The sequence below is a fragment of the Dipodomys spectabilis genome, unplaced genomic scaffold, assembly GCF_019054845.1.
Source record: "Dipodomys spectabilis isolate Male_0828 unplaced genomic scaffold, ASM1905484v1 ptg000096l, whole genome shotgun sequence".
In the NCBI taxonomy this organism is placed as follows: domain Eukaryota; kingdom Metazoa; phylum Chordata; class Mammalia; order Rodentia; family Heteromyidae; genus Dipodomys; species Dipodomys spectabilis.
This window is the reverse complement of record NW_024870773.1, coordinates 14,205,595-14,226,971: the sequence shown is the minus strand read 5'-3', so window position 1 is coordinate 14,226,971 and position 21,377 is coordinate 14,205,595. Positions and strand designations below refer to the sequence as shown.

Below are 21,377 nucleotides of genomic sequence, written 5' to 3'. Positions count from 1 at the left end.
CCTATAAAATGGGAATATAGTAGACCTAACTGATTGCCATTACTGTGAGAATTAGATAGAGACACATATACTTACTTATGTATGTATATATCTGTATATCTGCTGGGACCTGGCATATATTCAAGACACAGCAACTGCCAATTTTCCTTGGTTCTTCTTTTCCCTCTTAAATCTGATGGTACTAGTAGGTTTTAGTTCAGGGCTGTCTGCTTGCTAGATAGGCATTCTTCTGCTTGAACCATGCCTCAGCTCCTTTTGCATTGGTTGTTTTCCACGTAGGCTCTTGTTTTATGTCCAGGCTAACCTGGGCTTTGGCCTTGCTACTTATGTTTCTCTGTGTTGCTGAAGATGACAGGTAGGCATCATCACACTCATTTATTGGTTAAGCTAGAGGCTCTTAATCTTTTATGCCCAGGTGGCCTCCATTACACTCTTGAGCCATCAGGCCTGTGAGGGTTTTTTTTTAAAAAAAAAAACAACAAAACTGCCCAACTTTCTCAAAATAATTCCACTTAGACCCGCTCTGATGTGTGATTTCATGCTACCAAGCTCTAAGTTTCATGTCCCATGGGTATTTGTCAACCCCTGCATGATTTTACCAAGGCTTCCTCCATTGTGAGTGCAGGGGACCCAGCTGGAACTGCACGTGAAGCAGAGATGACCATGTGTCATGGTGAAACTCATGCCCCAGGGGAAATGGTTCATTAGGACTCATGGACACCCCAGAATCTTGGCAGCATTCCTGGGAACACAAATGTAGGCATATTTGATGATAGGACACAGATTCACACACACACCTCCCTAGAGCTATGTGAATCCTCTAAAAAGAAAAGAAAGGTTTGAGGTTGCTTCCAACTGCCAACAGTCTTAAATTAGATTCTGGCTCTGATGCCACTCCACTGCAAGTTATTTGAATGGAAGATTACTATAGGACTCAGGTGGCAATGCCCATGGCTTTCATAATAATATGAAATGAGAAATCTCCCCACAAATCCTATGGGCAAAGGGAGACTTACTTGTAATCACTCTGTAATCATTTTCTCAAATATAAAACTTTGCCAAAGGTCTTCAGGCTACCTTTGGATTCACAAGGAGGATATAAAATTACTGGACACTGGCTATTCTCTGTACAGAATGTCCTCTGGACTTCCATCTTTCCCCCTTAACTGGACCCCAGGATTTCCCAGACTCCATGAGTCTCCTTCTGAGTTTTAAGAGTCCCTTTTGTATTCTGCATGTACTATTTTATCAGTTTTATATGTGATTTACAAATACCTTCTCCCAGTCTATGGATTGCTTTCTTATATTCGTTGGTGTATGTTGAAGCAGAGAAGTGTTTAATTCTGGTTAAATGAAAAAAAATGATCATTTTTTTCTTAGAGTTGTACCTGAGACTTCTAGCTGATCCAAGGTTATACTCCTTTGTTTTCTTACAGAGTTTTTATGGTTATAGCCCCTCAATTCATAAGCATTGAGATCATTTTTAATTTAGATTATAGTTTTATGTCTTTAAGTCATTGTACAAAGGGGTTACCATTCAGCAAATCAATTTACAAATACAATGCCACTGAGATTGCTTTTTGATCTCAACAGATATGGTATAGTTGCATATAGTGTGAGGTAAGTGTTTACACTTATTGCTATGGTTTGATGGTGTTCCTCGAATTTATGTGTTGGATATCCTCAATGCAACAGTGTAGAAGGAAAGGTCTAACAATAGGTTACCATATCATGAAAGTTAAATTCTCATGAAATGGACTGTCATCAAGGGGAAAAGACAGTTTTCATGAAAGGGAGTTGTTATTCAAGCATGTCCACACTACATGCTTTTCTCCTTCGTATGTGTTCTCTAGACTGTCTACATTTCCCACCATGGGATAGTACAACAGGAAAATTCCTGCCATTATCTCCCTGGACTTCCTAGCTTCAAGAATCATAAGTCAAGTATCTGTTCTTTTCTAAGTCCATGGCATTCTGTTAGAAAGGCAGGAAACAGATGTTAAGATCCTTATCTCTTTTCCCATGTAGAGATCCAACTGTGCCACAATTATTTGATAAAAAGACCATCCTCACTTGACTAGCTAGAAGTCTCACCTCTAAATGTGCTATTTAATTAATTTCATCTGGAAGACTGTCACACACAATAAAATCACACTCATATTTTTAAAAATCTTACCTGAAATTTCTACATTTGAAATTATCTCCAAGCACTCAATTTTGACTTTTATTGTTTTCCTAATAAAGATAATATAAAACATCTTTTAAAGCGATACGTTATCTTCTTCTTTGTAAGACACACACTGAGTCAGATGCTAGTGTTTTATGCCTATAATCCTAGCTATTCAGGAGACTGAAACTAGGAAAACTGAGGCTTGAATACAGTCCAAGCAGAAAAGTCATGATAGTCTATCTCCAATTAATCAGCCAAAAGCCAGGCTGAGACGCATTTTTTATCACTATCAGTGCTTATCTCAATTTCCATTACTACATAAAGTTTCCACTGATCTGTGGCTTTACAAAGAGCATACAAATCCCACAGAAGTAACAAATGTTAACAGTGACTGAAGATATATATGATCACTCATCTCTAAATCTTTCATTTGCAAAAAGAGTTCTATTGATAGAAGAGGAGACATTGACAAACATGTATATTGTACTCGGGAGTTGAAATGTTGAATTGAAACTTCTTTGTGCAACTATTGAAAGGTAATTTAAAAAAAAAAAGAATTCCCCTAAGTATAAATACCATGGGGCTTTCTAACTGCTTATTAAAATTCTTCATTAAAGTAAATATAGTCTCCCTTTAAGAAGTCATTACAGATAGGAGTTTTCTACTCACATTCTTAATTCACCAATTTCTGATTTAAAATTTTATTTTCTATACCTGCACATTAATCTAAACACAGGTTTTGTTGTTACAAATATTTTGACAAAATTTACTATGTTTCTCTCTTACATTGAAAAATAATAACGAATAGGCACTTCCAAAACTCCAAAACTCAAGATAAGGTAACAAGATTCAAATTCCCAATTTTCTGGGAATATTGTATATGTTATATATTATGTATATTACATATTATGTACAATATATATTATGCATATATATTATGCATATTATATTATGTTATAACCTATAAAATGGAGATACACAGATGAAAGAAATAGACAAGGAGATGGCCTCACAGAACTACTGCTTGTGGCATGAATAATATTCCCTAGCTGCAACCAGTATCAACACTTCAGTACCTCCAAGGTGAACAGGGATGGTGAATGGAGTTTCCTGTCAAAGCCACAAGATTGTGTTCACAAACTTCATATGAAAAAAGTAAAGCTGCGTTAGCAAATATAAACATGGGATATGGATATTCTACTAAAGTTAACACAATACCAAAGGTATTTAAAAATACATACAACAGTATTAAATAATACAGTTTAAATATCAAGTTGGGCCTTATGGTTTCCCTTATTTGCAATAACTAGTATATGTCTGGGACAAGCAGAAAAGGTACATATGACCAGATAAGATGATGTCAAGTGAAATGAACCTCAAGATAGGGACACAAGTGGTTTTTGTCTTGCTTACTATTTTTCCTAACAGATTTATAATGTACCATGTGATGTTTTTTGTTTCCTTGTATGTTCCTCTCCCACGGTATAACCTCTGTTTTCACTGTATTTGATGTTGGTACCCTGCATCTTGTATATACACTTTTCTAATTTGGGGAGGGGAAGGGAAAAAACAAAATGTTTAAACAGGGATATGGGTTGACCCATTGTAACAATGAGATACACAAGACACTATGTTGAAAAACGAACTTTACAATTTAGGCGGGGAGCGGGGGAGTGTAGTTGTGGAGGTGGGGAGGGAAGGGAGGGTAGGGGAAAAACAAAGGAGGAGGTAACAGTGCTTGATAGGAAATGTACTCATTACCTTGCTCATGTAACTGTAACCCCTCTGTACCATACTTTTACAATAAAAAAGTATTTAAAAAATAAATATCAAGTTGGGGAATCACATACAGTATTCTATAAAATAAGGAAATAATGGGATATAATCTTAAAAGGGAATATATGAAATATGGTTGCATCTTCTAAAGGCATTATAGCAGTGTATCACTTGCATCCTAAAATTCTAGCATCAGTGAAAGACTTCCACTTTCATTACAGAGAAAACAACAATGATCCCTTTCCAACCTCAGTTTGTTGGAATAGCATAGCTCAATACATGTTAAAGAATTTCAGTACTTTAAAAGTAACCAACAACATAAGAGAAATTACAATTGCTGCAGAAGAGGTTGTGCCCTATAAAATTATCTTTAGAAATAATTATAGTCCTGAGCATGAATGTTCCCAAGAAATGCTGACTGATTAGCTAGAGCCTGTACAAGTCATTCTTAGTACTTGGTGAAGAAGTACAATTTTGAAAATCTGAAAGACTAGAAAAGGTGAGCTTAACTTTAGCCCTCCATTGTGGTTTGAATCTAAACATGTTCCCCAAAGGCTGATGTATTTAAGGTTTGATGGTCCCCTGATTAGCTCTTGAGAGATGTTTAGATCACAAGAGCTCTAAGAGCTCTTCATTCCATTCATAGCTGAATGGACTATTAGAAGGCAGAGTTGAAGGCAGCAGGCTATGGGAGCATGTCTTGAAAGGTATGTTTTGTCCTTTGTCTTTTTTTTTTTTTTTTGTCGGTCGTGGGGCTTGAACTCTGGGCCTGGGCGCTGTCCCTCAGCTCTTCAGCTCAAGGCGAGCACTCTACCACTTGAGCTATAGCGCCACTTGCGGTTTTCTGGTGGTTTATTGGAGATAGGAGTCTCACGGTCTCTCCTGCCCGGGCTGGCTTTGAACCGCGATCCTCAGATCTCAGCCTCCTGAGTAGCTAGGATTACAGGCGTGAGCCACCAGCGTCCGGCATGTCTTTTTTTTTTTTATTGGTCAGTCAAGAGGCTTGAACTCTGGGCCTGGGTGCTGTCCCTACACTCTTCAGCTCAAGGCAAGCACTCTACCGCTTGAGCCACAGTGCCACTTCTGGTTTTCTAGTGGTTTATTGGAGATAAGAGTCTCACGGACTTTTCTGCCTAGTCTGACTTTGAACTGTGATCCTCAGATCTCAGCCTCCAGAGTAGCTAGGATTACAGGCATGAGCCTCTGGAGCCTGGCTCCTTTGTCTCCTTTTCTCTCTACTTCCTGGCTGCCATGAGACCAGCTGCTCTCCTTCATTATTTCCTTCCACAGTGATATTCAGGCTCACTTCAGGCCCAAAGCAATGGGGCCAGCCATAAAAGGACTAAAACTGTGCTGGGCACTGGGGGCTCACATCTGTAATTGTAGCTACTTCTGGAGACTGACATCTGAGGATCACATTTCAAGGCCAGCCTGGGGCAGGAATGTCTATGAGACTCTTATCTCCACTTCAGCACCAAAAATAAAAGTTGGAAGTAGAGTTTTGGCTCAAGTGGTACAGTGTTAGCCTTTAGCAAAGAAATCTCAGGGACAGTGCCCAGGCCTTTTGTTCAGGCCCCAGGACACACACACACACACACACACACACACACACACACACACACACACATCCTAAAACTGTGAGATGAGAGAAATAATTTCTTCATTGTTTTTAATTAGGTATTTTGTCATAGAGGTAGAAAGCTGACTAGCGTACTAGAAATCTAATGACGAAAACAAACAAAAAAATACACCAAACACAAAACAAGGAATTGTAAAACAATATTTAAGCTTATCCTCAAAGTTTTGTTGACTCTTTACAGTTCCTGTGTTTCTGACCCCAAATGAGGGTGTATAGCTCTTATACACCCCTAAACCACAGTAGTTAAAACCGAGTGACTAAACAAAAACCAAGAAAACCTCCATGTGCATGACAGAAGAGTACATAAATTTCTTCTCTTTTTTGTCCTCTGTGTCTGAGCCTTTTCTCTCATGATTTCCTCTGTTCATACCTAATCTCTGACCAACCTCCCTGCACAGCTCTTCATTCCTCCCATAGACATCCAGTTTTATTTTTCTTCTTTCAAATCCATCCTGTCTCTTGGCTCAAGAAAGTGTCTATGAAAAGGACAGCAAACTGGTAGACCCAGCCAGATAATACTTGGGCCACCTGGATTGACAACTGGGTTATCACTACCTTCATTCAGACATATATATGTAAACAGTATTATAAGCTGAGTTCTGCCTCCCAAACAGAAACATCCAATCACTTTGTTCAGAGAACTGCAGTCAAGGAAAGGCAGCTGGCTCTCCATATCTGTGGGTTCCATATCTGGGGATTCAATGAACCACAGAAAATATTTGAAGGGAATGGCACATCTGTACTAAACCAGACAGACTTTTTTTTTTCCTTTCCATTATCCTCTACACAATGCAGTATAACAACTATTTAAGTCACATTTATATTACAATAGGAGTTACAAGTAATAGATGAATTAAAGTATGTAGGAAGATAGGCATAGATTATATGGAAGTACCCCCTGCCCTCCATCTCTCTCTTTTGTTGATGATCATGGGACTTGAAATCAGAGCCTGGGCACTGTCCTTGAGTTCTTTTTGCTCAAGGTTAGCACTCTACCTCTTTGAGCCACAGCTCCACTTCTGGTTTTCTGGTGGTTAATTGGAGATAAGAGTCTCACAGACTTTCCTGCCTAGGCTGCCTTTGAACCATGATCCTCAGATCCCACAGCACCTTTCTCAATAAAGAACTTGGTCCGTGTTTAGATTTTGGTATTCATGCAGTTCAGGCAACCATCCTTCAAGGATACATACCAAGGGATGAATGTAATGGAGTTTACATCCATCAGCCTCCAGAAAAGAGGAGCCATCCATTCAGAGACCATACCTTCATCTGCCCTACTCACCCACACATCTTACAAAGTAGAAATAGGAGGGCACTTCTTTGCATCCTTTGAGCCCCTTGCTCTTCTAGGTCACATGTCAATGAGCCCACAAAAGCCCAAGAAAGACTGTGGTGCAGGCTTTGAAGACTCTGTCTGGGTCAGCTGCCCTGAGTACACATGCCCTATGGTTTTCCCAGAGCAGGACAGCCAGAGAGATGATGTCCTGAGCCAGAGAATAAAGGCACAAACAAAACAAAACAAAACAAAAACCCTGCCAACTCAGGAGGGAGACATGGCAAAATTCAGATTCCAACACAAGAGAAGCAAGGAGAAAAGCCAACTGACCAGGAAAGAGACCCCAGAAGGGAGTTTTTAAGCTTAACAGAGAATGGCTAGAATGAAGAAGAAAGAAAAGAGAGCCAATGCAAAGTTTCAAGACTCATGTTCAAGTATTTCAGAAACCAGACTCAAGGCAACTTTAAAGCATTCCAAATGTTAAAAAACCAGAACACATTAGTATCACTACTTCTAAAAGCAAAGATAAAGACACAGGATTAGGGAAGCTCTTACTGTCAGAAGTAAAATCCCACAGTCTTCATCTGTCTGTGGGGTGGGATGGGGTGGGGAGGATAAAGAGGGGAAGTGCTCAGCAGTGATGTTTAGTTATATTTGCCAAGTTCTAGTTCGTGCTCATCTTAAAATTTTCTGCAGCCCACAGTTATGATCCCAGTTTGAACATATACAACAAGAAATGTCAAATAAAACATTATTACACCTTTTGGAATATGACAGGAGAGAGCAGACAGCGCCTGATTTTTTTCCCTCTGCCAGGCTATTTACATTCCTATTGGTGCACACAAGTCTACGTGAAACGGCAAGCATACATTTGGTTGGCAATAGATCAGCTCTCTTGGAAATTTTTCTACTTCAGGGAAGAAATACTCTTCCTAAGAATTGAAGGTGGAACCACGGAGGAATTACCAGCAGCAGATGGATTTTTTTTTTCACCTAGGAAACAGAGCAAGTCCAGGAAGAAAAAAACTAGAGAGGCTGTGATCCTCTCATCTCCTGGTCAGTCTGCCTTTCTGCTCCTGCCCAGAACAGAAAATCAGGTACCTTCTCCCACAGAGGAAAAGCCCTGCTTTCTGTAGTAGGAAGGACCTTGTGGGTGCTGTTCTACCAAGGATGCATTCATTCTCTTTTTATCCTTCAGATTATGCCTCATACAACAACATATTAATTATGCTGTTGTATTATAATGTTATTTTATATATATATATCATATAACAAGAAGAAAATGAAAGGAGATGGAAAAAAGAATCAATGTCATTATACTCTTGGAACTGAAGGTACTAGAGACCCTAGCAAGTTAGGTATCTCCTGATTTTAAGTGACATCTCTCATACACCACTTCTGGTATCTGTAGAAGTCTAAAATCATTCAGGATAACACGTATCTGACTGAGATGGGACCAAGATAAGAGAGCTCAAAAAAACAGCAAAAAAAAAAAAATAGGGTCTGGATAACCATTTCATGAGCCCCACATTCTAATAACTGAACATGGAGAACTCACGTCATGTAGTAGTGTTTGCTCAGATTTCTCTCATTATAAAAGGTAAAATTAATATAAGAAAAATATTATTAAACTAATACTTGAGGGAAAAACCCAACTAATTGGAAATTTTAAATAAGCACTCATAATAACCAGGAGATAATACAAGCAAAATTAATTATAAATAATTTAGAATTTTTTTAAATATGTGAGCACTATGTGTTCCAACTTAAGAAATATGTCCAGGGCTAAGAATGTAGCTCGGTACTGGAGTACCTATCTCACATTTACAAGGCCCTAAGTTTAATCCCTCATATTGCAAAATAAAAAATAAAAAGATGAGTCCAAAGCTGCATTTAAATGACAATTTATAATATTAGATAGTTTTGTTACAAGGAGAAATTATACATTACTTATTATCGTCAAGCACATACTTCAAGACACTACACTGGAAAAGAAAATGCTATATTAAAATTAAAAAGCAACATAAAGAAAACAGGATACAGAACTGCATCAGAAATGAGAAATCTAGTTTGACAATAAAGCCAACTCCACTTTGAGAATGCTTAATCGAAAGAAAAACAGAATGCATGTCATACGGTCCCATTTTGCAAAATATTAGTAGATCTCTTTCATAAACTTCCCTTGGAAAATCTGAACCATCCTTTAGGAGATGATGAAAAATGTAAGACTTTTTTTTTCTATTTTAAATAGTACTGGCCTTTGAACTTAGGATGCGTTGGTTTGGCTTTCTTGCTTAGCTGGCACTCTATCATATAAGCTACACCTATAGTCTAGCTATTTTTTTTTTTGTTTGTTTCTTTGGTTGATTTTATTTTTTCTTTTTAGATTGAGTCATTTGGACCTATCTTCTGGTAGTAGCTTTAAACCTAGATCCTCCAGATCTCAGCCTCCAGAGTAGCTAGGATTATGAGTGTGCTACCTAGCACCATATTAAGTAAGACTTTTCACTAAAGGGATACAAAAAGATAAGGTCAAATTCTACGATAGACATTCACAAAACAGAATTTGCACAGTTCCAGGGGAAGACTTTCCAAATTCATCTTATTCCCACGCCCCTGTAGCACATGAACCCCTTATCAAGATGACGCAGCTCCTTTGGTTTTCCCACTCTCTTCCATCTGGTCCCTACAATTTCCCACTAACGCTTAGCTTTGAATCTGGCCTGAAGGTGTGAGTTACAGCAACGAAGATATGAAGGAGAGTGAGGCCCGAGTAAGTCCAACATGAAATAAAAGGCAGGCAAGGGCAGCGAAAAGATTTGGCATGGGAAGAAAAGTGTGTAGCTAATAAGAATTACAATTAAGAGTCTGGAAATAGACCACCTTAGGCAATCCCTTACTTTGAAATTAACTTAAGACTGGGGTACTGTCTACTTGGTAGGACAAGGAGACTCTGGCCTTGATACTTGATTTCCTGAACCATTTGTAGTTTTTTGCATGTTTTGAAGCGGTCCCAAAATAACTGACAGGCTGGCTGTGGAACTAGCTAGCTAGCACTGAGTGAGACAGCACAGTAGGAAACAACTGCAGTGAAATCTAGACCAGGATCCAAACAAAATCTTCACCAGATCCCCGAGACAACACAACAGTGGGACCAGCAGGCATAATAGCAGTGGAGGGAAAAAAAAAAAGAAAGAATCACAGGCTGCAAGTCTCACCATTGGCCACTGACAGGGTACTGAGCCAACAAATGGAAAAGGGCCAACACTTTGAAGATTAGAGAAGTCAACAGAAGCATGAGCCTGTACCATTACTCTTATCTTTACCATTACATCAAGGTAGCCCTTCTGTTCCAACTAGCTAGACATCATCTTACAGTGAGAAGAGATTGCAGAAGTGATGTTAGAAACTGAGCTTGGGTTTTTAGAGAGAATAAACACTGACAGAACGAGCTGCCTAAGACACCTAAGTATGCATACAATGCAGGCACACGAACATATCCTGTACCTATGAAAGGATCTACAGCAGGAAGTTAACAGTAGGGAATCTGAAGCTGGGCACTGATAGTTCACACCTGTATACCTAGCTACTCAGGAGGCTGAGATCTGAGGATCATGATTTGAAGCCAGTCTGGGCAGGAAAGTCTACTAGACTCTGATCTCCAGTTAACCATGCAAGAAGCTGAAAATAGAGCTGTGGCTCATATGGTACTAGCCTAGAGCAAGAATGCTGAGGGAAAGTACCCAGCCCCTGAGTTCAAGCCCCAGCATCAGTACACATGCGTGTGCATGTGCGGGCGCACACACACACACACACACACACACACACACACACACACACACAAAGGGTATGGAATTCTGGATCCATGTGGTCTGGGTTTGGCTTCTGGGTACACCAATTTGTTAACTATGACTTTAGGCAACTTACTCAATCTCTCTATGCTTCAGCTTTCTCATCTATAAAATGAGGATACTAATTTCCCTTAGCATCCTTTCAGGAATTAACTGAGTTAATAAATATAAACTGCGGGGCTGGGAAGGTGGCTCAGTGGTAGAGTGCTTGCCTTGCATGCATGAGTTCCTGAGTTCGATTCCTCAGCACCACATAAGCAGAAAAAGCTGGAAGTGGTGCTGTGGCTCAAGTGGTAGAGTGCTAACCTTGAGCTGAAGAGCTGAGCTGAAGAGCTGAGGGACAACGCTCAGGCCCAGAGTTCAGGCCCCACGACCAACCAAAAAAAAAAAAAAAAAGAATCGACAAAATAAACTGCTTAGTGTCCATCTCCCCTAAAGAGGCTAAGTACAGGCTACCTCACTGCCATTGGCATCATTAATGAAGTTCAGACCAGCTACAGAGAAAAATGAAGAGACTCAATTTCTTATCTACACCACAGCCAAATGGCTGAGCAACTTAAAATCAGTTCCCCTGCTATGAAAGTAATCAAAATCATCAGTGATAAAAGGGATATAGGACAGATCAAAGAGCAGAGAAGGCCTTATATGGAACAAGTGCTATAAATGAATAAATTAATAAAATGGACCACATTCAAAGGAATAGGAATTACCTATATTAAAGTTCAAGATGTAGGCCAAGTAGAAAAGAAATGTTGCCAAAAGAAAATGAAAAAAAAAAATCATCAAAGAATTGCCTCAAAAAGAGACCTGGGACTGGATCACTGAAGGATCCACCCTCGGAATAGACAGGAGTTGAATGACTTGGAGAGAGATGGAATTCCCCCACTTCAGATCACCTGCAGGCACACATCTGCATAGAACTATACAGCAATATTTCTTTTTCTCAAAGGCTTTGGTTGTTCCTGGATTTCTTAGGGCCTCTAATAAACTAGGAAATGCCAACAAGGGGATTGGAACAGACAGTGCTATTCCCCACTCCACGGTTTTCTAAGGGTACCTCCAGAACTTTCTCTGGGACATGGGGGGAGAAAACTGCAGTCATACAATGAGGAGATTAAGATGGCTCCAAGAGGCAAGCTCACAGGGGATCCCCAAAGGAAGGAGATAAAAAGAAGGAGCAACACTATGCAAGACTCCCTCAGTAATAGCAATGCGGAGACACAGAGTCTTCTATTGGGAAACATAAATTGATTCATCTCTTCTAGGAACCAATTGGAAACGTGATTTCGCACCTCAAGTGCACATCCTTGCGGACTTCATAATATCCAACTTCTACCTGTCCAGCCTGGGGAATTCATTTGAAATGAAGATCAAGATTGAAAGGATGGAATTGTATAGCAAACAACAAAAACAGGAATCAAAGTAAAACACAGATTATAGAATATTTTGATGATGGCTAACAGTCAAAGGCAATGCTTTAGAGGAAATTATGTTTTTGTTATTGTTTTTTATTTTTTGGTACAGGTCCTGGGGCTTGAACCCAGGGCCTAGACACTGTCTCTGAGCTTTTTTGCTTCAAGGCTAGTACTCAATCACTTGAGCCACGGTTCCTCTCCTGGTTTTTTTTGGTGGTTAATGGGAGATGAGTCTCATGGACTTCTGTTTGGGCTTCAGCCTCCTGATTAGCTAGGATTACAGATGTGAGCCACTGTGGCACTCAGCTGAAAATCATGATTTTTTTAAAGTCTGATTATTTAGGGGAAAATGATAGAACCCAAAATACAAAGTTAAATCTCAAACATTTAAAATAAAGTACAGGGGGAATAAAGGAAAAATGATTGAAAAAAATAGACCAAAGACTACTTGAATATGGAGATATGGGTACTGAGACTCTGAATATTATTTTCTTTCAATTTTTCTTCTATTGTCTAACTCTCTGCCTTAAGTCATACTATTTTCATGATCAGAAAAAGAAACAGGTAAGAATGAAATAATTGTCATGTACAGCTAAATATTCAGACAATAAGAAAAAAGGTTAAGTCTTCATTTACTAAAGACAAACATATGCACAGCACAGGGAAGAATTCCACTCCCCACAACCTAAAATCTTAACGCTGGTGCACTTTATTAAAGCTTAGAGAACGAAAGCAAACCAAGCAAATCCCTCCATAAAAACAGGCTGAGCAGCTTCTCTTAGGGCTTTTCCACACACCAGGTGCCTATTTTTTAAGTGTGGTTGTTTTAGTGTCTCCCCTTAATTGGAAGAATGCGCGCCTGGAGGCACAGGTTTTAAAAAATAGAAGGTGTTTCTCTCTCTTCCTCCCCTCAATCCCTTCCTTACCCTCTCTCTCCATCTCTCCTCTCCCTCCCTCTCTCTACCTCCTCCCCCACTCCCTCTCCCTCTTCCCTGCCCTGTCCCTCTCCATCTCTCCCCCTTCTCCCTCTCCCGTTCCCCACACCTCCCTTTCTTCCTCCCTCCTCTCTCCTTCTCTTTTCTCTCCTTTTCTTCTCTCTCCTGTTTCCTTATCTTCCTCTCTTTTCTCTCCCCCTTTCCCTCTCTCCTGTTTCCTTTCTCTCCTCTCTTGCCTCTCTCCTGTCCACCACTCTCCCATTCTCTCATTCTCCTATCTCTGCTCTCTTATTCTTTCCTTCTCCTCTCTCCCTTTCTTCTCTCTCTCCCTCTCTCCTCCTGTCTCCCTCTTCTCTTCCCCCTCTCTCCCTATCATCTCTCTCTGCCGCCCTCCCTCTCTTCCTCCCTCTCCAGCTGCCTCTCCCCTTCTTTTCTCTCCTCTCTCCTTCCCATCCTCTTCTCAATCTCTCTTCTCCCTCTCTCCGCTCTCATTCTCTGTCTCTGCTTTCTCTCATTCTCTCTCCTATCTCTCTGCACTCTTATCCTCTCCCTCCCACACGCACGCACACAGCCACTCACAGACAGACAGACAGACAGACAGACAGACAGACAGACACACACACACACACACTCGGGCCAGTGGAGTGCAGCTGCGCCGCGCAGGTGCCGCCCGCCCGCCCCTCGGTACCTGTTCGTGGCGCGCGGCGCCGGGGTCGCGGGGCTCCTGAGCGTCCTTAGCGCGGCGGAGGTGCCCCGGGTGTCCTCCCTGTTTTCCTCCACCACAAGCCTGGAAGGCCAGGGAGAAAACTAAGTTGTGACACATCGCCGCGAACTGGGCATCCAGGCGTCCCCGGACTCCCGGGATGGAGTTGGAAAATGCTTCAGAGCGGGAAGGAGGGGGAAAAGGGGGACCCAGTGGAGAGCGCGGGAGCCCGGCGCATCCGACGGCGCCTGGCTGGTCCGCAGGGTCCCTCTCCACGGCGTGCGGCGCGTGTCCCCCCCCCCACACACACCCCGGCCACCCCTCAGCCCACCCCGCCGATAAGTACTCAGCGGGCAGCCGCGTTTCTGCCGTGGCCCAAAATGTGCGCGCCCAAGCCGGGCGGATCTGTCCCGCGGAGCTCCGGGGGCGCATGGCCGGACGCGCGGGGCAGATCGCGGGGGACGGGGCGCGCGGGGCAGGGCGCGCGGGGCGTGCCCGCCGGGGCTCACCTGGAGCGGGCGGGCGCGTCGGCCGGGCACCACATCCGACGCAGCAGCAGAAGCAACACCAAGCTGGCGAGCGCCCCGAGCAGCGCGCCCCCCGGCCGCATCCTGAGCCACGCGAGCCACGGGAGCCGCCGCCGCCGCCGCCCTCGCCGCCAGCGCTGCCCGGGCGAAGCGCTGCCCGAGCGGCCCCGACTCGCCGCTCCCGCCGCCGCCGCCGCCAGCGCGGCCGCCGCCACGCACACCCCCAGCGTTCGGAGGCGGCGGAGGCGCGGGCCCGCGCGCTCGGGGAAGTGGGGAGGGGTGTGTGGGGGGGATGGGGGTGCCGGGTCCCAACCCGCACACTCTCCGCGCCGGGCTCTTCTCTTCTCCACCCCCCGAAGCTCCCGGAGCTGGCCGGTGACGGAGCGCCGCCCGAGCTGGCCGCCCGTCCTCCCGGAGGCGCTCGGAGCTGCCGACGCGCGGCTGCTTCCACCGCGCCGCCGCCGCCGCTGCCCTCGCCGCCGCCGCCGCTGGCTGCCGCCGCCGCCGCTGGCTGCCGCCGCCGCCGCCGCCGCCGCACGGGGTCACCTGAAGGTTGGGACGCGCGGGCTCAACTCCGCGCTGATTGGGCTCCAACTTTTCTGCGTCCTCTTCCCGCGGCGGCTCCTTCTTCCTTTTCTTTGGCTACAAGTCCAGGGAAGACCCACCGCTTACCCCACCAACTCCTGTCTGCCTGGGGCTGGGGACGGGCCGGGGCGCGGAGGAGGGAAGGGGCGGGGGAGCCGAGGGAGGGAGGCGGGGCACCTCCAAAACTTGGAAAACTGTGGAGTCGCTCGGCCTCCAGGGGGGTTTTGCTGAGATCGTGGCTCGGCGTGGAACTTCCTGCCTGCCTGGCCTCGCCCACCGGCAGATTGGCCAAGACAGCTCAATTCGTATCAGGAACCAGGATATTTTAAGGGGGGGGAAACCAAACCCAGTCATCCCAATCCGCCCACTGCCTGCCTGTTTTGTTCCTTTGTGTATTTTTTTTTTTATATTATTAATAGTTTCATGGGACCGTCTCTCTTTTTGTATTACATGGTTGTCTGACTGAATATAGTTATGGGAGCTATGTTGATTTGAGGCCACAAGGACGGAATTTCGTAATGGCAGAGGTCCTACAGCTCTCCAAACCTAAAATATGTATCATGCATGTATTCTCTATTATTATTTTACCATCCAGAAAAAAAAAAAGTTGCACTACTGCTGGGGATTGGGGGCGTGGCTGAGTTGGTACAGCGCCAGCCAGTGAGTGAAAGCATCAGGTACCAAGTTCAAGTCCCGTCTCAGACCTAAATAACAACAACAACAACAATATCCATAAGTCTAGAGCTATAGCTGCACTTTAAATTCCCACCTCACCAACCACCGTACCTCCTTCAGGCATACAACCCCACACCTAAGTCTCAGCCAATGACAGGCAACCGGGTTTTAGCCAATCAGGAACAGCCAAGTCATCCCATCTTCCCATATAAGGCAGTCACTCAGCTGTAGCCAATCAGGTGATAGTTCTTCTGAGGGCGTGGCTGAGTTCCCCCGCTTATAAATAGTTGGTGCTCACACTCCTAGGAAGAGTTCCCTGAGTGCTGCCACATTCACAAGTCTCCCTTTGTGCAAGTAGACTGCTCAGCTTACTTTGCCTCACCCTTTTCCTTTATCATTGCTAAATGCTTGTGTCTCCTGAAAATTCTTTTGTTGAAGCCAAGCCCTAATCCCCAAAGCATTGGTATATGGAGGTTTGAGAGAGAATCAGATCCTGAAGGGTGAGTGTCTGGTGATAGGGTTCCAGTGCTCTTAAGAAAGGACAGTAAACCTTTTGATTTCTGTATTCCTGCTCTCTGCATGGGCACAGCCAAAGGCCAACTATCTGCTAAACAGAAAGTGGGTTCTCACCAGAACCTGATCGTGCTGGCATATCTTGATCTCTGACTTAGCCTCCCGGGACTTTGAAAGTAAGTTTCTCTTGTGTCTGTCAGGGGTTAGAGAAGTTTCTATTGTGTAAGTCTTGGGCTATATGTTTTGGGTAAAGCAGGAAGAACTACGGATTCAGATTCCTGGTTTAAGCATGTTGACAAGTATCTCATTTATTGACTAGTACCTCATTTCTTCCAGGAGAGTGAGCCAATGACAGTGTGACTCTCCAATTATTTTATTTAGAATAAAGTTTCCTCGTCTTTCAGTGCTAAGCTCTCCTGTCTACACATGGCTTCCCCAAAGCCCCTACCCAGCAAGCTTCCTAGGTTATATCATTAACTGGGCTCTTGAGGAATATTAATAAAACACAACTTGCATAGTGGTTATTTGAAGTCTCACTAGACTAATCGTTTTATGTTTTTGAATGGATTTTTTTCCAAAGCAACACTCCACCATCTTGAGAGAACCTTGATTTAAAAAAAAATCTTTTGAAAAAGTTTAACCATTAGAAGAGCTTTAATGGGTCAGGTAGCAGTGGTTCACACCCATAATCTTAATTACTCATGAGTCTGAGACATGGAAGATGAAGAATCAAGGCTACCCCAGGAAGAATAGCTCACTAATCTCCATCTCCAACTAACCAGCAAAAAGCAGAGCTGAAGATATGGTTCAATAGGTATACCAGCCTAGCAAATGTGAGGACCTGAGTTCAAAACCTAGTACCACTATCAGTAAAGGAAAGAAGAAAAAGTTTTAATGAGTTAACTTTATGGAGTTACTTCCCAAAGTAACAAAATAGTTACATATAAACTAGTTTGATGCTCCCAAGTAAGCTTCCTAAAGGCACAAGGTCTTAAACTGGAAGAAACTAATGGAAAACCTAATAGTTTACACATCTAATCAAAGCTGTCACTACTGATTTGTCAGAAGAAAAAGAGCAACATATGCCAAGAAGAGAAATACAGGCTTCCTAGTCCCTCCTTGCTAAAATATATTTGGTTGCAAACAAATCAGAACTTTGCGCACAGCAGTTGATCAATAAATGTTGGATCAATGAATAAAAACACTCCAGAAGTAATGCTGCTCTTAGAGAAAATTGAACAAGAAGATGGAAAAAAATGTGGCAAAATATGATTTCCTTGTATTGCTCACCACTGTTGTTAAAAATAAGTACTAAGGAAAGGTTGCTACTTTTATGTAAGACTGATGATTTTAGGGCTCCAGTTGCTTATCTGTATATGACATAACAAGAAAATGTTATATTCTCAGAGAACTAAAATAATATAGTAATACAAATCTACATAGTTGGGTTCAAGCCCTCTGCTAAGTCAACGTGTATGACACAATTATTTTGTAAATGGAGAAGTCTGGATTTAGAAGATATTCTGAATTTTCTCTCATTACAGAAGGATTGTACAGACAACGCTTGCTAACGGAAAGGGCATTATCGTAACAGCCAGGAAGCTGTAATTTCACCTAATTTACTAAAGTTTAATATTTCAGCACAGCTTGGCTCTAGGCAACAGCAGGAGAGTAAGCCTTGCACTGAGTTCCCTAAAAACCCTGGCTGCAAATGAAGTTACTTTTTATCAAGCCATTGGCTATGGCAGTGGGGTTACTCACAAAAGCCCATCTTAATTGGAAAGCCAAGGATACATTTGCAACAGGAATTCAGAGCTGGGTATTAAAATTTGACAGTAGGGAACTTTATCATAGGCTCTGTAATTTAAGACTATGATTAGTAAAATATAAATAATCTTGCTTATCCTTGAGAGAAAAAAGCCCTAGCAAAAATATGAGGCCTTAAATATTCTTAATCATAGAGCCAGAACCAAGATACTGGTCATTTGGTGAATTCATATTAGCAAGTTTGATGAGGAGCCCCCAAAACATCTATGCCATGTAGAATCTGAGATATTGCAGAGACCACAATGGAGACATGAACCAGTTTATAAAACTTCTTTTAAAAAAGCTATTGGTCAGGGCACCAATGGTTCACACCTGTAATATATCCTAGCTGCTCAGGAGGCTGAGATCTTAGGATCACAATTCAAATCCAGCCTGGGCAGGACAGTCTGTGAAACACTTATCTCCAATTAACCACCAAAAAGCTAGAAGTGGAGCTGTGGCTCTAGTGGTAGAGCACTAGCCTTGAGCCACAAAGCTCAGGGACAGCACCCAGACCTTCAATTCAAGCTCCAGGACTAGCACACACAAAAAAACAAAAAACAAAAAACCATGATCAGGTGGACAAATAGAGAAATAGCAGGTGACTACAGCAACTTAACATACTTATGTTAAATGGAACTAGAGTGCTTACAGGGATGGGTGTGGTTGGGAGAGATGGCAGGGAGAGAATGATGGACAGGGTGACACTGATCAAGGCACACTGCACTCATAAACTGACAAGTTAATTGAAACCCTTCAAACAATAATTTAAAGATCAGATAGTTTTTTTAAAATTTAAAGCTATTGGGAAATTTTGATTTATTGAAAAAAAAGTCCAAATAAGTGAAAAATCTTCCTGAGAGTTGAAGCTATTTCTAATTTTTTAAGTGAGGCTTTTTACAGTACAAACAAGTGACTTTCAACTAGAGCAACAAAAAGATTCAAGGAAAAGCTAGAAATATGTGATTTCCATAGGTATGGATAGTTGGGGATTCATGAAGATGAATGCCAGATGTTGAGTCAGTTTTATGTGTGTGTATATCACACACACAATGTTTACATAGGTACATAATACACACATATATCTACATCTATCTGTATACAGACACAGATATCTCTCTAGTATATATGATTGAAAATCTTCAGTATAAAAAAAAGAAGGAATGCTGTGAAACATTCAGAAAATTAATGCATAACGAATGTTTTCCTTCATTGGTGTGACTTTTTTTTTTACTTCTTTGCCTAGAAAGGGTCATATCTGATGCTTCCAGGCTACTTGATTGGGTTTTGCAATATTAAAGATTTGTGAGGATTTCAGGACAATAATGCTCTCAGACAACAAAACTACTCCTTGGAGAAGAATTTCATAGAATAGTATAACCAAGGCTGCATATTTTTGATAAATCACAGGACATAAACAAAAGCAGAAGCAACTGGAAGAAATCATCGACCTTGTATGAGGACATTGCTTCAAATATATTTTATGATGGACTGATTCTCATTGCTAATTGAATCTAAAATGGAAGCAATTTCATGTATAAAGTAGTTTTAAGTTTTAACAATAGCCTAAAAAGATTACAGAAAACAAAGGTTATTATTTACAAGATAGATTTTTTTTTTGGTTGGTTGTGGGGCTTGAACTCTGTCCCTGTGCTCTTCAGCTCAAGGTGAGCTCTCTACCTCTTGAGCCACAGCACCACTTCTGGTTTTCCAGTGGGTTTTTTTTTTTTTTTATTGGAGATGAGTCTCAAGGACTTTCCTACCTGGGCTGGCTTTGAACAATGATACTCAGATCTCAGCCTCCTGAGTAGCTAGAGTTACAGGCGTGAGCCACCAGTGCCCACCTACAAGATAGATCTTAAATATATAAAGCAATAAAGCATCCGTTTAAAAGATCCTAAAGGTATCAAAAAGAGAATTGAACTTATTCTGGAACTATAAAATGGTCACAATCCTAAACCACAGACTCCTGAGAATGTCTGCCAAGGTCAACCAGTTGGACAAGAATGCCAGTGGCATTCAGATTTGTCAGGGTGGGAGGGGGGAGTGGGAAAATTTATATAACCCCACTCACACTCAATTTGCAAGAGCAACAGCCAGACAGGGAAAAGTCATGACCAGAATAAGTAACAGTCAATGACCAATGCCAGGGGCCAAAAGAAAGATAAGAGCCAACATTGCTGTTTCCAGTGAATTCCATTTGTTTCCCCCCTTTCAGTGTAATGATGTCCTAAAGATAATGTAAATCTTTGGGACAGATGCCACTAAAGAATGTTGTAGTTACTGATTAAAGTCAATATGCCCTAGAAAAATAAGTAATCCTAGCTACCCAAATCAACAAAAGACCCTCGAACCGTTATGGGATTTTACAAAGAACTAATATCTCCCAGTAGATCCTACCTAATCCCAGAGTTTGCAAGACCAAGCAGACACCCAATGATTTCAACACATTCAGGATTGGAACTTCAATGGGCTAAAAGTATATACCAAACCCTGCCAAATTTCTCTCCCCAACTCTGGTTGTCCACCTCTTAATTCCGTACAACCTAAACTATAAGAAGATTAAAAAATTGGGGGGAAAGTCCAAAACAAGTGCTTAATGCAAAACCAAGTTTCAGTAATCTTACAAATAAAAAGGAAGGACTGCAAAGATTTGTCATTGATATTATTCCTGGCAAAGAGCAAGAAGAATCAGAGAGGACTTCTTTCAAGGATGAATAAGTAGGGGAAAATCATTATGGAAAATTCCTGCAACTATCTGAAAAAAAGAAAGGGATGTAATCAATAAAAAGGCAAATTAATAATATGTTGGATTGCAACTTGCTCCAGGAAACAGCAGAAACTTTAAACCATAACTACTTCATTTTTTCCAGAAAAATATACATCTATATAATATATAAACACTGTGATAGGAGAATCTAAGGAAGAAATAGAAACTGGGAAAAAATGGTAAGGCAATAAAATATGATAAAAACTGGGCTGACTAAAAGAAATTAAATTAAAACACCATGGCAGACCTTAGAAAAACTTTGAAAAATCTGAAAAACCTTGCAAAAATTGGAACCAATGTGATGGAGGTTAAACTGAATGTCAATTACCAAAAACCAAAACTCATATACACAACAGAAAGGGAGGCCAAGAAAAATACATAGATTAGAAAGCTGTGTATCAAAGCAGACATTAAATATATATCATGTAGGTACAAAGTGTTCCTTTAAAAGAATAAAAGTGACATTTTAAGGATATATGTTGATGGAATAGAAGACAATTTTACTGACACAAAAATACAGGATTCTATGATATTTTATGTTCTCATATTTGAACTTATTATGTAAACTCATGATATAGAAAAATTTAATAGGAGACAATTAACTTCATTCCTTAATCTGTTGCAGAAGTTATTTGAGTATAGCAAAGGAATCTTAAACATATCCAGGCAGAAGAAATTAATTTGATAAAAATTAATCTGGTTTCTAGCACTATTCAACTCAAAAGGAAGAGTATTC

At 41.7% G+C, this 21,377-nt stretch overlaps 1 protein-coding gene across 2 annotated transcripts in view; it reads right to left on the bottom strand.

Annotated features, from left to right (window-relative positions):
* St8sia6 (ST8 alpha-N-acetyl-neuraminide alpha-2,8-sialyltransferase 6) overlaps positions 1-14,475 on the bottom strand; it is a 112,888-nt gene extending 98,413 nt beyond the window's left edge. For both annotated transcript variants that reach the window (XM_042686088.1, XM_042686087.1), the window contains exons 1-2: positions 14,275-14,475; positions 13,751-13,849 (exon numbers count right to left, since the gene is read on the bottom strand). In XM_042686088.1, coding sequence (XP_042542022.1) covers positions 13,751-13,849; positions 14,275-14,375 — 200 coding nt within the window. In that variant the 5' untranslated portion in view covers positions 14,376-14,475. The remainder of the gene's footprint in view (positions 1-13,750; positions 13,850-14,274) is intronic.
* Between the last annotated feature and the right edge of the window lie 6,902 nt (positions 14,476-21,377).